The sequence below is a fragment of the Mus pahari genome, chromosome 18, assembly GCF_900095145.1.
Source record: "Mus pahari chromosome 18, PAHARI_EIJ_v1.1, whole genome shotgun sequence".
Lineage (NCBI taxonomy): Eukaryota > Metazoa > Chordata > Mammalia > Rodentia > Muridae > Mus > Mus pahari.
This window is the reverse complement of record NC_034607.1, coordinates 24,224,170-24,239,407: the sequence shown is the minus strand read 5'-3', so window position 1 is coordinate 24,239,407 and position 15,238 is coordinate 24,224,170. Positions and strand designations below refer to the sequence as shown.

At 49.6% G+C, this 15,238-nt stretch overlaps 1 protein-coding gene and 1 long non-coding RNA gene across 2 annotated transcripts in view; one reads left to right on the top strand and one right to left on the bottom strand.

Moving 5' to 3' along the window:
* Positions 1–10,792: 10,792 nt before the first annotated feature.
* Tnfsf9 (TNF superfamily member 9) lies at positions 10,793–13,098 on the bottom strand. The gene is made up of 3 exons (XM_021218388.1): positions 12,632–13,098; positions 12,224–12,260; positions 10,793–11,503 (listed from the first exon to the last, which is right to left on the bottom strand). Exons 1-3 carry the CDS (start codon positions 13,055–13,057, stop codon positions 11,040–11,042), a joined length of 927 nt encoding a protein of 308 aa, XP_021074047.1. The 5' UTR covers positions 13,058–13,098; the 3' UTR covers positions 10,793–11,039.
* The window catches only part of LOC110335941, a 14,156-nt gene continuing 11,467 nt past the window's right edge, over positions 12,550–15,238 (top strand). The window contains exons 1-2 of the long non-coding RNA XR_002381190.1: positions 12,550–12,594; positions 15,019–15,153. This is a non-coding gene — a long non-coding RNA (uncharacterized LOC110335941). The remainder of the gene's footprint in view (positions 12,595–15,018; positions 15,154–15,238) is intronic.

Genomic DNA, 15,238 nt, shown 5'->3' with positions numbered 1-15,238 from the left:
TCTCTTAGGGTCTGTATGACATCTGCCCAGGATCTTCCAACCTTTATAGTCTCTGGTTAGAAGTCTGGTGTAATTCTTATAGGCCTGCCTTTATATGTTACTTGACCTTTTTCCCTTACTGCTTTTAGTATTCTTTCTTTGTTTTGTGCATTTGGTGTTTTGATTATTATGTGACAAGAGGAATTTCTTTCCTGGTCCACTCTATTTGAAGTTCCGTAGGTTTCTTATAGGCATCTCTTTCTTTCTTTCTTTTTTTTTTTTTGGGGGGGGGTGTGTGTCAAGGCAGGGTTTCTCTGTGTAGCCCTGGCTGTCCTGGAACTCACTTAGTAAACCAGGCTGGCCTGGAACTCAGAAATCCGCCTGCCTCTGCCTCCCAATTTCTGAGATCAAAGGCATGTGCCACCACCGCCTGGCTGGGCCTCTCTTTCTTTAGGTTAGGTAAGTTTTCTTCTATAATTTTGTTGAAGGTATTTACTGGCCCTTTAAGTTGGAAATCTTCCTTCTCGTCTATACCTGTCATCCTTAGGTTTGGTTTTCTCATTGTTTCCTGGATTTCCTGAATGTTTTGAGTTAGGAGCTTTTTGCATTTTGCATTTTCTTTGACTGTTGTGTCAATGTTTCCTATGGTATCTTCTGCACCTGAGATTCTCTCTTCTGTTTCTTGTATTCTGTTGGTGATGCTTGCATCTATGACTCCTTATCTCTTTCCTAGGTTTTCTATCTCCAGGGTTCTCTCCCTTTGTGATTTTGTTATTATTTCTGTTTCCATTTTTAGATTCTGGATGGTTTTGTGCAGTTCCTTCACCTGTTTGATTGTGTTTTTCTGTAATTCTTTAAGGAATTTTTGTGTTCCCTCTTTAAGGGCTTCTACCCGTTTACCTGTGTTCTCCTGTATTTCTTTATGTCCTTAAAGTCCTCTGCCATCATCATGAGATATGATTTTTAAATCAGAGTCTTGTTTTTCCAGTGTGTTGGGGTATCCAGGACTTGCTGTGGTGGGAGAATTGGGTTCTGACGATGCCAGGTTTCTGTTGCTTATGTTCTTGCCCTTGCCTCTCAACATCTGGTTATCTCTGGTGTTAGCTGGTCTTGCTGTCTCTGACTGGAACTTGTCCCTCCTATAAGCCTGTGTGTCAGTACTCCTGGGAGACCAGTTCTCTCCCAGTAGGATTTGGGTATGGAGAGCTGTGGCACCGGGTCAGCTCCAGGCGCAGTTAGAAAATGGAAGGATCCTATCCCAGGCTGCTCCTGGTTCCTGTGTCCTCAGGTCTCCGTGCAGGTCCCTCTTGGGCCAAGTATTTGAGCTGAAGTGGTGGTATTTCCTGTGCTCTCAGGTGTGTCAGCACTTCTGGGAGACCAGCTCTCTCCTGGCTGTGGCTCAAGGTCAGCTCCAGGTGCAGACAGAAACCAGAAGTACTAATTTAATAATAGAAACCAGAAGTACTAATTTAGTTACACACACACACACACACACACACACACACACACATATATATATATATATATGGCTTCTATCTTTTATTTTTGGATACATAATGTCTCTGTGTAGCCCTGACTGTCCTGGAACTTGTTCTGTAGACCAGGCTGACCTCAAACCCACAGAGATTGCCTATCTGTGCTTCCCAAGTGCTGGGATTAAAGGTATGCACCACCATGTCCAGCAGTTCCTATTAATTTATGAGTGTATATGTTTGTCTGTGTGCAGGTACGTGCATGTGTGCATGCAGCACTCATGAAGGCCAGAGAAGGCAAAGGATCCTTGGAAACTGGAGTTATAGGCCACTACAAGCCAATGTGTAGGTGCTGGGAACAGAACCTACATCCTGGGCAAGAGTTGCCAGTGGTCTAACCACTAAGCAGACTCTGATGCCCCCCAGCTTCTGTTCATCCTTTGTTTCCTTTATGCTCATCGTCATGGGTTCCCTCCCCTCTGCCATCAAGGAACCCCAGATTAGGGCTCTGAAAACCCTTCTGGTTACTCATGATCTCAAAGTTAAGACTCACGATCTGGACCAATTGTGGGAGGAGTTTGATATATTGGCCCCCTGGATATCCCTGGAGAACACATGGGACCCTGACGTCTGGATGCATGCTCTCTTCCTTGCCTGAAAGCTTGAGGTACAGTCTGGGATTATCCCTCCCTTGTTCTTTGTCCCCATCCTCCTTGCAATCATCTCCAGTCTTAAGAAGTCTTCCCCAGAGGAAGTGGTCGCTGTCTATAACAAAGACTGCCAGGGTCAGGCTAACATTCACCTTTCCATTATTGACCTCATCCCACTTTCTCCAGACGAACAGGTTGATTTTATTGAATAGAATGAGGATGCCTCTGCTCTTCCAGCCCTCCAGCCATCAGACTTCAAGCCTTCATCTAGCACTGCTGTCCAAGGGTCCCTCGAATGCCCACTTTCATGGGACTTCCCAACCCTCGGGGGCACTGCCAGCCTGCACTAGTAATTCCAACATGAGGCTGATATTGGACAAATCAGTGTTATCTTGATCATCTCCCAGCAAATCTTGAAATTTTTGTCACCTATGCCCATTGGTGCTACTCACTGAGTGATCCAGTTTGAACCTCTTCTTCTGATATCTTTGCTTCTGTTTGAGAATGAGCTCATTCACCGAGAAATTAGGATAGAGATGGTCAATTCTGTCCACAGCATAATTATACTTGGGACATCTATTATTGTCCTCCAAGCTCTGATGAATACACTTACAGCAAAAGCTGTGGCCACATTTTGTCATGTCTGCCTCCTCAGTCATGTCAAAGGAGACAGAGCTGTATGATGGAGAGGTGTGAAATTCTCCGGGGCTACCCAATATTATCATCTAACCTCACACTTGGTATGTGGTGGCTTACCTCACATGACGCTCCCAGTATTATTCCCTATGTTAACAGGGATCCCATTAGGTTCCGATATGACCCCGTTATGAACAATATGCCCCCTCACTCTCCTAAAGGGTGGCTGTCTCTTTAATGGGACAATATTAAGAGGCTGTTTGACTCCTCGTAGGTAGCCACTTATGCTATGATGGGAGGAATTGTCATACTAACAATTATTTCAAGTGTCTCACACATGCTATCTCCAGGCAGTGTTCCATAAATAGGGCAACCCTCCAGGCGCTGATGGCTCTCGAAAATCCCAATTGTAGCACCCCTGAGAAAACGATCAAAGCCTGGATGGCAGAGATCCATAAGACCACCATCTAAGCTGTTCCTCATCCCCTCCTTGTGTGGCATGCCTCCGGAGTGATAGCTCTTTGAGGGCTAGTAAGATCCTGGAAGACAGGACAACCTAAGACAGGCACAGTCCAGTATTCTGGGAATCTCCAAGGTGGGGTCAACAATATCAAGGCCATGGCACCCCGGCTCTCAGTAGACTAAAAACAAAAGGGTGGATATGTAGCAGGAACAGCAGGGGCGGCCTCTATGTAAATGCCACAAAAAGCATCTCCTGCAGGAGGACCTAATTGAGGACTGCCTGAGAGATCAAGGATTGCTGGTGCAGACAATGCCAGCCAATCAGGAGCTGCTGTTTAGAAGAGATGCTTTCTTGGGAACAATGGGGCCATAGGTTGGGGGCATTGAAGGAGCCTGCAGTGGTGTTCAGAGAGTTTGCTGTGGTGGCATTTCTCACTTGTTCCCGTCATCTGTGCAACCTATCTCCAGCCCTACATCAGTCAGAGGAGGCTGCCCCATTACCTTAGGCCCCAGGGCTCTCCGCAGTACTCTATCCTGGCAGCTATTTGGCTCCCTGAACCCTGACACTTAAGAAAAGCACAGCCCTTCCTGTGGGTCTGTGGGGCAGGAGGCAAGCCTGAGGGTACAAAGACCTCTCAAGCATTCTTCCCCACTCTTGAATGACAGCATGGGCCAATGTCCCTGGGGCTTAAATGAATGCTGGAAATGTGGAAGCCTCACTGTCACATGCTTCTGTCTGGTTCCTCTCTACAGACCGCCTTCCTCCCGCCCTGGCTAAGAAGACTCGCTAGATCCCAGCCTCACGTCAGGAGTCTCCGCGTGAAATGGTGTTTTAAGGGCTCTTGCTCTATGTGGCCTTGCACGGATTGCCCTGGCCTCCAATCTGTGCCCCATTTAAACCTGCCTGGTGGGGCTCTGGAGGCAGGAGACTGGAGAGTTAGGAGTTCAGGGTCACCCTCAACTATGTAGCAAGCTAGAGGCCAGCCTGGGCTACACAAGACCAAGCTTGAGAGAAATAATAAAAGAATGATTGTTGACACATATTTTTCAGAACATGGTCTCTTTGCTGGGGACAGAACTTACTAGAGAGAGTTTCCTAGCTTGAATAAGGACCTGGGCTCCAGCCCACCCACATAACCCCAGTGAAAACACCCCGTGTGTGTGTGTGTGTGTGTGTGTGTGTGTGTGTGTGTGTGTGTGTGTAAAATGTTGGGTATGTCTGTGGTGTGTGCACATGAGTGTGCAGGTGTGTTCACCTGTGAAGATAGAGTCAGAGGTCTGAGGTTCATATAGCTTCTTTCTCTTCCTTTCATTCTCTACCTTACTTTCTTTGTTTTCTGTTTTGTTTATTTGTTTGTTTTGACACAGGGTCTCAGTATGCAGCCCAGCCTGGGCTGGAGCTCACTCTGTCAACCAGGCTGGCCTCAAAATCACAGAGATCCACCTGCCTCTTCCTCCCAAGTGCTGGGGTTAAAGGTGGGGTTAAAGGTCTGCCCAGCTTTCGAGGGGGGAGACTGACCTTTGCTATCCTGGCACCGCTGAGCTCTAGAGAGCCTCCTGGCTGTACCTTCCCAGCTCAGGGATTACAGATTCACACTGCACCCAGAGTCTGTTGAAGTTCCAGTCTCGCGCAGTGCAAGAGAATCCTTTACCCACGGTGGGTAACAACGAGGAACACTGTCTCTCCACCTAAAAGACCTCTAAGAATCGCCGTTTTCTAGCCGGGTCTTGCGGCACATGCCTGTCATCCCAGCTACTCGGGAAGAGAGGATGAAAAGTTCAAGGACAGCCTGGGAAAGTTAGCAAGACACGGTCTAAGCATAAAAATTAGATGAAAAAGAGAATGGATGATGGATTAGCAGTACAGCAAGCACCCCACCCCCGCGAGGGGCTGGGGGCGTGGTCAAGGGTGGAGCACCCAACTAGAATCCCACCCTGAGGGGGCGGGACTCAGTGGTCAGCACTTAACCATGCAGGAGGGTCCAGCCCTTACCACCACAAAAGATAAATAAAACCCAGCAGCTGTGTACGGGATCTCTCGGGTTCCTCATTCGTTACCAGCTTTTTAAGCTGCCGTGATGCAATCGCATCCATTCATGCCAGAGAGGAGAACTCTCGGAAACCACCACAGGCCTCATGATTCCAAATCTGGTCGGCATTCTCATTTCTCCTCGAAATGACTCTCAGCAGCACCGGACACTCCAGCCCACAAGTTCTCATTTCCTTCTTGAAATGCAATCCTTGGTGGCGTCTTCACTTGTTTACCCAGCACAGGGGATGAAACCCAGAACCTTGAGCAGACTACACAAGCACCCTGACCTTGGGTTCTTTAAGTCGGGGTCTCCCACCAGCCCAGGCTGGGCCTCAGCCTCCTGAATGATGGGACAGATGTCACCATCACGCTGAGGTGGTAGTAAGGGCACACGCCTTTATTCCCAGGACTTGGGAGTCAGAGGCAGGCAGATCTCTGAGTCCAAGGCCAGTCTGGTCTATAGAGCAAACTCCAGGACAGCCAGGGCTACAGAGAGACTCTTTGTCAGATAGATAGATAGATAGATAGATAGATAGATAGATAGATAGATAGATAGATAGATAGATATCGACTCTCAGCATACCGTTCATTGCAACTACGCCTTTTCTAGAACATTCCACAGCCTCTTCCATGAGTCTTGACCTGCTTCCCGCCACCCCCCACCCCCCACCCCCGGCTTTCAAGCTCATCTTGCCAACTAAGCAGTCCTCCAATAAGCTAACTAGATGTGTCTGTTCTGCTTGGCAAAGCATCACTCTGAGAAGGTGTTGTGGATGTGCACATGTATGTGCAGGTGCAGGTGCATGTAGAGGCCACAGGTCAACCTCTGGTGCATTTCTAAATCCCACCCCTCCCCAGGGACCCTCATGTGTCTGCCTCCCAGTGCTTTGAGTGTAAATTTACTACTGGCCTTAGGGATCACAATCTGTGCCCCAGTAACCCAGGTTCAGCCATTCGATTTAATAAGCCTAATTTAATAAGCCTACTAAAACAGCCAGATTAACTAAATGTGGGGGCACCCGCTTTTAATCTCAGCACTAGAGAAGAAAAGGCAAGCAGATATCTGTGAGTTCAAAGCCAGCCCGGTCCAGGCATCTGAGGCTGTGAGGTGAGACCCTATCTCAAATAAATAGACAAATTAAGAATGAAAAGCAGAAAAAAAAAATTGTATGTAGCCACACTGGCAAAAGAGACAAAGATATCCATGACAACCACCCCCCTCCAAGTTCATCTTGAGTGGACCTAACATGGCACCAAGGTTTAAGTAGAGCACAGGAGAAACAAGGGCTGAAGATGCCAGCAGTTAGAGTACCCACTGTTCTTGCACCCGCACCCACACAGCAGCTCACAGCTACCCTGGCATCCTCTTCTGGCCTCTGTGGGCACCGGGCACAAACTTAGCATGCATAGATACACACAGATAACACTCATCCACATAAAATAAAATAAATCTCAAAAAGAGAGTAAGAGATGATAAGCACAGTCTGCCACCACACGGTCCTGCCCATCACTCTCTCAGCTCCCGCCCCTCACGCAAGGTCCAACCAAGTGTCAATCTTTCTCCAGGAGGCAAGCTTCAGCCCTGGGACCTCCAGCAGCTGGAGATTCCTGGGGAGATTCTAACTTCGGGGATACCCTATTTTCGATAGTCTGATACCAAGCAGGAAGCTCCCCTGTGTTTTTGTAATTACTCATACAGACAGGCCAGTTACACCTGTGCACCTTCAGGACCAATGTTCTTTAAGAAATATTTGTACTATGTGCATGTGAAATGGGAAATGTGTACACATGTGTACAATGCTAGTAGAGGCAAAAGAGAGCTTCGGATCCCCTCGAGTTGGAGTTACAAGTGTTGGTGAGCTACTCTGAATGGGTGCTAGGAAGTAAACAGGGGTTCTCTGTAACAGCTGCAGGCTCTCAGAGCCATTAACCTTCTCTCCAGAGCCACACTCAGCATTTTTTTTTCTGTTGGTTGGTTTTTTGGTTGTGTGTGTGTGTGTGTGTGTGTGTGTGTGTGTGTGTGTGTGTGTGTGTGTGTGTGAGAGAGTGTGTGAGGGGGGGGGTCTGGTTCTGGTTGTCCTGGAACATGCTCTGTAAACAAGCTGGCCTCACACTCAGAGATCCTCCTGGCTTTGCCTCCAGAGTGCTGGNTTCTCTCCAGAGCCACACTCAGCATTTTTTTTTCTTTTGGATGGTTTTTTGTTTGTACTTGTGTGTGTGTGTGTGTGTGTGTGTGTGTGTGTGTGTGTGTGTGTTAGAAAGAGAGAGAGAGAAGGGGGGGGTCTGGTTCTGGTTGTCCTGGAACATGCTCTGTAAACAAGCTGGCCTCACACTCAGAGATCCTCCTGGCTTTGCCTCCAGAGTGCTGGGACCAAAGGCCTGCATCAGGACACACATTCAGCTACACATTCAGCATTTTAAGATGGGCTCTGGGGATTCAAACTCAGGTCCTCAAGCTTGCGAGAAACACTTTCCCAACAGAGCCCCTTCCCTGGGTCTTCTATAGTTTTGATGAAAGGCTTTGGAGAGTTATTTCTCTGCTAGTGAAATGAGCCAGTTCAAGCCAGATTAGAAAACATCATATGAAGGTATACTGGTAAACTGCTCCCCAGTGAGTTCCCTGGCCCAAGGACTAGACCTGGGAAGTCACCGTGGGGAGAGTTGGGAGAGGGGAAGAGAAAGAGAAAAGGGTGTGTAGTGGGGGGGGGGGAGAGTGTCTGGATGTTATAGGAGAGAGCCTCTGGGAAAGGACAGCCCAGGCTCTGGGCTGGAAAGTTCAGAATTGGACGCAGGGTATGCCAGGTAGGGACTGAGGGATGCTGGGATGATCTCGGGGCCAGGTAGGCTTTGGTATACAAAATATGCAATGCACCTCAGTCCCTTGTCCCAGGGCCAGAAACCAAAGAATCCAGACTTACAGTGGTCTGACACACTGCCCAATTGATGGCTGCCTGATCTTTCAGCCCATCCCCCCCCTGCCTCTGGACCTTAGCACATGGTGATAGAACCCTCTGAACCCACCTCTCTCTGTCTTACCACGCCCTCCACGCTTTAATTTAGTGTCAGACACTGGGCCATAAAGCCTATTATCTCAGTTAACATCCCCAAGAGCCTTGAGATAAACTCAGCGTCTATGCTCATTATCATGAACAGTAGGAGGTTCAGAGAAGTCAGACACTTGCCCAAGTACGCACAGCTTAGCTGGTACTAGCCGGAGCAGGGTTTGAACTCAGACGTGGCCAACTGCAGTATGAAAGTTTTTGCTTTGTCTTATTGTATTTGATCTTTGTCCTGTCCGGTTGTTATCTCGTTATCTCGTAGAAGCCTGTTCTTTCCTACTGAGAGACAGAAAGGGACTGGATCTGGAGGGGAGGAGGGGAGGGACTAGGAGAAGTAGGGGAAGAGAAAATTGTAATCAGGATACACTGTATGAGAAAAGAATCTATGTTCTATAATAGGAATAAGAGAGACCCTGCCTGCTGGGATCATAAAAAGAGAAAGAGCTAGTAAGATATGTTCTGGCAGGGGTGTGGGGGAAGGAGGTGCCCCGGCGGGCCCGTGCCAAGGCATCCCTTCCCCCTGAGAGACCAGCCACATGACGGTATAGTATAGGATAGAGTTTATTCAGGGCTTGGGGAAGGAAGTTAAGAGGATAGCAGAAGCAGAGAAAGGCAGAGAGAAGGAGAGAGTTGAGAAGTAGAGGCTGGCTATGGCCACGTGGTAAGGGAATGGGGAGAGAAGGGACAAGCAGGACACAAGAGTAAAGGAGAAAAGAGAGTAAGCGAGGGAGAAGGGGCCAAGCAGTCTCTATTATAGTGGGCCAGACCTACCTGGCTGTTGCCAGGTAACTGTGGGGGTGGTGTCTGGACAGAATACCAACACTGCCTCAAATGATAAAATAGATGGGGATTAAGGAAGACTTGATGCATGGAAAACACACACACACACACACACACACACACACGTGCACGCACGCGCGCGCGCGCGCACACACACACACACACACCAAAAAAAAAAAGAGGAGTCTGGAGGGGGGAGGCAAAGTCCTGAATTTTTTTCTTATGCAAATCTAGACACCTATGTTCATTTATGCAGTAATTTATGCAGTGCTGGAATGGAAGTCAGGGCCTCCTTTGTCAGCCTCAGCCCAGCCTCTCTCTCAGAGAGAAACAGTGAGGGGCTAACCTCAGAGAGCAACTTTGCTCTTCCACTGTCACCCTTGAAGAACACAGTAAAACCAACTTCAACACGACTGTTTCCTTTGGGCCTGACCTCAGGCTGTCATGTGTCTAAACACGGAATCCAGGTTGGGTGGGAGGGACAAAGGGATTTCCACTACCCTCTCACAGGCGAGGTAAATCTCCTGAAGTCACAGCTAGGAAATACTGAAATGGAAATTTTTCAAAAATCTGTTGAGGCCCAGAGTGGCTGTGGGTTTCGAGTCTGGGTGACTCACACGGAGTGAGGAAATGCTTATCAGTTGAGTTTACAAATGCACTGCCGCTGGCCAGGGCCAGCCGCTGGCACATCAGCTTGGATGGTAGGGAGGCCTTCCTTGTGAGACCCATGCTCAGGCTCACAGAGGAGTGGCCCAGCCTCTGTTTGCTGGTGGTTGTTTTGTTGTGTAGCTAGCCCAGACAGGCAGCCTTTGAACTCCCAAGGATGGCCTCTGCCTCCCAAGCCTGTGAATTTACAGAGATCTAGCCGATTGGTGGGACGTCTCTGTTTCTTTTCAATTTGATTTATTTTGCTGTTTGTTTTGAGATGGGGTCTTGGGATCCTGATCTGTCCCACTTTGAACTCTGGTTCCTCCAGCCTTCCCCCGGAATGAAGCATTCTCAGCCTACATGACCATGACCGCCACTGGGAGGATTTTCTTAACAACTTCTCCTTCATTCGTCTGTATCTATAATTGTATTGCTCCAACGGGTCTGTCTCTACTCAAAATAGCACACAGAGTCCAGTACCATCACATCAGAAATCATAGACTTTCACACTGGATGGTTGAGGTAGGGGGTTGTTTTGTTTTTGTTTTGTTTTTGCTTATTTATAGCTGATTCCAAGGAACAGAGCCCTCTGTGGTAAAGCCCGGGCCTCCCATGCATGAGAGACTCTGGCTCTATCTCAGCAGTACATCTGCCACCAGGTCAACTGAGCACTCAGGTGTCAGGATGCTGGCCTGAGTTTGAGGCCAATCTAGGCTATATATGAACTTCCAAGCCAGCCTGGGCTACATACTTTCTTGTCTCAAAAAAGGGATAGAGGTACAGAGCACCACTTCAGCCAATTATTATAAGACCTGCCTGTAGGCACTCCCCTGGGGAATTCTTGGGGCCCAATGGCCATCAGCCTTGCAGAAACAGTGAATTCCAAGCTCAGTGAGAGGACTTGTCTCGAAAAGCAAGATGGAGAATGACTCAAGAAAACACTGAACCAAATTCTATCCTCTCTACAAATGTACACACACGTACACACGTACAAAGACACATTTACAAATGAACACCACACCCATAGACATGAAAGTTTAAAATTAGACAAGGAAAATAATAAAAGGCTTATTTACAAACACATTTATTTTTTATATATTAATATAAATATAGTCATTTGTTTCTAGCAGCTGCCCAGCAGTTTGCTAATGCTATCCAGTGAATTATATAAAGTCTTGTCTGAGCTATGCTCACAATAAATACTGAGTTCAGTTAAAGACAAGAGGAAAGTCCTGGAGGAGGGGACCCCTGCTTAGACCCCTTAAGACATAGCAGCTTGAGGACTTAGCAATTAGGGGTCACAAGAAGGGTAGATGAGAGTTCATTCCCATGGGGTGTCAGGTTTCACAAGAAAGAGTCCAAAGCTGGTGGTGTTGGGGTGAGACAGCTCCCAGTCTCTGTATGCATCCTGGGTTCCATGCAGATACACCCTCAGACCCACACTGAGGCGGTGGCCAGCCTTCAGGAGCAACAGTTGATTCCAGGAACGGTCCACTAACTTGTTCTCCATGGAGCAAGGGAACAGTTCCACTGTCAGGGCCAAGTTGTCAAAGTCCTCTACCTGAGGTTTTGCTTGCAAAACAAGAGAGACCCAGCCCTGCACCTTGTGGCCTGTGTTTGCAGATGTCGGACTGAGCTTCAGTTCCAAGAATACGTAGTAGAGCCCGGGACTGTCTACCACCAACTCCTTTTTGTCTTCTTCGTACCTCAGACCCTGAGATAGGTACGAGCTCCCGGCTCCATCTTGGCTGTGCCAGTTTAGAGTTGTATTGCTCAGTGATGCTTCTAGAAAAAGGAACACTGAGTTGCTGAGGGTTGTGGGGTGGGGGGACCATGGGAATGGGGAGGGAAGAGAGGAGACAAAACAGAAGAAAAGGAGGGAGGGAGGGAGGCCACCTAGAAGGGATACAATTTAAGAAAGTGGTTGTGGAATAAGAAAGAGGCAAAGGGACAAGGGTCTAGAGTGTTAAGAGCGGAGATGCACGTGGACTCCTAGAAGGAGCTGAGTAAAGGGGCCACAGAGGGGACAAGGGGGAGAAGAGAAAAGAAGAGAGAGGAATCAGAGGAGGAAGAGAGGGGTGAGCAAAACTGGGAGAGGGGTGCGATATGGAGAGTGCAGGAAGGGAGGCATCTCTGAGGGCAAATAACTTGACAATGAAAACTCAGCAGGGAGGGACTAGGGCTCGGGCTTAATAGGGTGCCTGAAGCCCTTCGGAGGTGTTGGCAGCAGAGTGGCCAGCCTCAGCTACATAACGAATTTGGAGGAAGCCTGGGCTACAAGGGAGGGAGCGAGGAAGGAAACGAGAAACCGAGATCTCCCAGAGTCAGCTGAGGGTGAGAATTCTCAATTCTCTGAAGACCTGGATGGGGTCACAAGGATGACAGCTGGAGCTGTGACAGCAAGTGAGAAAGGCTGAGAAGGTGGGGGTGGGGAGAGGGTTGAACAGGCCCCCTTGTTCAACCTCCCTGCGGGACCCGCTGGGAATAAATCAGGGGGGCACTCACGGTTTTTAGCCAGTAGCTTGGCGAACACAGGAGAGCCCTGGGAAGAAAGAAGAATAAAGGTAGATGCCACCTTACATCCTAAAGAAACAGATAGGAACTCAAACGGCCCAGCACACATTGGGGCGTCCAACTTTGGATGGAGGAGAGCCCCGAGGGCCTAAGTGGGACTGAAGGGAACTGCGGTGCACCCTCGGGAGACCTCCCCCAGGGTTCATAGGAGCGTTCAAGGTATCAAGACGCAAAGGAATTTCCTCTGAGTCCGAGCTGCAGAGGGGGTGCTTCAAGCGGAGTAGCAGGAGCGGAGCGGGGCGGGGCTGGGGTGGGGAGGAAGTACTGTTCTCTCCCTGTCGGTGCAGCGATGCTTCCCGAAGGTAAGAAAGGGTCCCCTAGGGATGAGATGGGCCTCACCTGTTGTGTAGTGTTGGGGCAGCCAATGTGGGAAACAGGGGTGACCTGGTCTTCAGTATCCTCTCGGGTACCCAGGTTGGGCGAGGTGGTGATTATGAGCGCTGGCCGAGGCTGGGTGCGAGTGAAGATAGGGACACAGGCGACCAGAAGCAGCAACACCAAGGCGACTAGGCCATAGAGCCTTGGGTGGCGGGAACAGAAGTTCAGTGCAGGCGGCCAGGCGGCCTCGCGATCCCGAACATTAACCGCAGGGCGCGCAGCATCCGTGGGAAGCGCGGCGTTCGTGGGGCGCACAGTATCTGAGAGAAGCGCAGCGCCCTCGGGAAGCCCGGTATCTCTGAGGAGCGCCGCATCCGAGGGGCGCGAAGTACCTGCTGGATGTCCGGCATCCGCGGTATCCTCCACATCAAGTGTGTGCTGGTCCATTACCACGGTCGGGCAGTGCACGTCTCCCGCCAGTGCCCGTGCTTTATAGGCTACGGAGGCGCCTTTTCCGGGGAGGGAAGGGAGGGAGGGCAGCCGCGGAGTTCCCGGGCTCCGCGCTCCGCCCCGCGACTCCCGGAACTTTCTCTTCTCCTCTTCCCCACTTCCCCTCCCCCTCCCCTCCTCCTTCCCTTTCCCTTCCCTGTCCAGTAATTCTCCAGCATCCAGGCCCTGTGCCCGCCGTTCTTCTTCCTTTGTGTGTGTGTGTGTGTGTGTGTGTGTGTGTGTGTGTGTGTGTGTTTTGTTTGTTTGGATGGTTTGGTTTGGTTTGGTTTGGTTTGGTTTGGTTTGGTTTGGTTTGGTTTAACACTGACACATTAAAGAGCTTTTTATATGATGGGGACCATGTGATGTCGGAATCCATTCCCTCCCTGGCATCTCCTGAGTCCACAGCTCTGTCTCCCTTCTTTGCCTGTGTCCCCACTGATAGGTTATTTCTCCTCTGCAGATTTTCATTCCTGTTTTTCTCTCTCAGACTCTCAAACTTCTGTGTCTCTCCTGCTCCCTATTCCTTCCAACTCCCAGGTCCCCATCCCTGGGCCTAAGTACAGGGCACCCAAGCACTCTAGGGACCCACCCATCCCCAGCAGAATTGAAGAGCCCTGCTAGGCACCTACTCACCCAGCCTCTTCCTCCCCAGGACCCCATCTCTACCCTGGGCCTTTCATGGTGTGTCCCCACCCACTTACTTGGGGCTTCCTGTTAGTAGTCTCTCAGGACTCCAGAAACAGAAGGCTGGAGAGTCCAGATAGAGAAATTCCCCCCTAGGCAGCGGACACATTTTCAATTTCCCATTCTTTCACTGTTCTTGCCTGAGGTGGAGGCGAAAGGGAGGGGAGAGCAGCAGAGAAGACCCCCAAAAGAGGAACTGAGAGGTGACTGGCTCTGGGCAAACCCTGGAGACAGACTCCTTCATGTCCTGATCTGGTTAGCTCTGCTGAGATGGCTCAGCCAGTAATAGTACAATCACAAGCCTGTGACCTGAGTTCAGTCCCCCGGACCTACATGGTGGGAAAAAAGAACTGACATCCAGAAAATTGTCCTGAAAAATGCCCTTTGACCACTACATGCGTACCATCAGTAAATATAATTAAAAAAAAAAAAAAAAAAAAAGTACTGATGTAACCAGACCATTTATCTCTCCAGGAAACAAGCTGTAAAATGGGAGTTACTTGTTTCAACATAGGGTCTGGTCTTCGACTTGCAGCCCTCAAACTCACTAGACAGCCTAGGATGACTTTGAACTTCTGACCCTCCCGAGTATATTGGGATACAGACACAGACAGGCATACACCCTCAAATCCAGTTTCTTCTGTGTTGGGGAAGGAGCACAAAGCCTTGAGCTTGCTAGGCCGAGATTCTTATAACAGAGACCCAGCCCAGGCCCCATCTGCTTTTTTTCATATTGGGCATGGAACCCACTGAGCTCCCTAGACCAGCATGGGAGAAGTGCACAAAGCCCTCTCTGGAAACACCGGCCACCCCTTCCTTCTGTTTTTATCCCACATCAACTTCCCCGTGGAATTACAGGAAAACCCAGCTTGGGGTCGGGGGAGGGGTGGGGGAGGTGGGACATTAACAAGACACAAAAGACACTTGGATGATCCAGAAACTGGAGGCTCCACCCAAGGAGCAGCTGCAGGGCACCAGCGGTGACTCAGCTGTGGGAACTCTGGCCTCACACAGACAACAGCCCAACCTCTCTCTGCTGGACACACACTGCTCAGAATCAGCCCACTCCTACACGACTCTCACACACAGGGACCCCTCGATGCCTGGACTATTTCCCCCCTTCCTGCCTCTGCTGCACAGTGAACAACACGTTGTCCCATCCTCACTTGTGTCCCAGCTGTCATCGCAGTGAGTAAAACTGGCAGATGAAGACTTTCTCTCTCTCTCTCTAGCTATCACTTCTTCAAAACCACAGTTTGAAGACTTCCACCTCACAGGCTCAGCGTCCACATCACCGAGGAACTGGAATCCTGACTCAGCTAAAAGTAACTCCACTCGGTCATCTTTCTCTCCTGCAGAGCCTGAAGGTGCTTTATTCTCCTGGGAGGAGGGAAATTTGGTGGAGTTTCTGGACAGAACACACACACACACACACACACACACACACACACA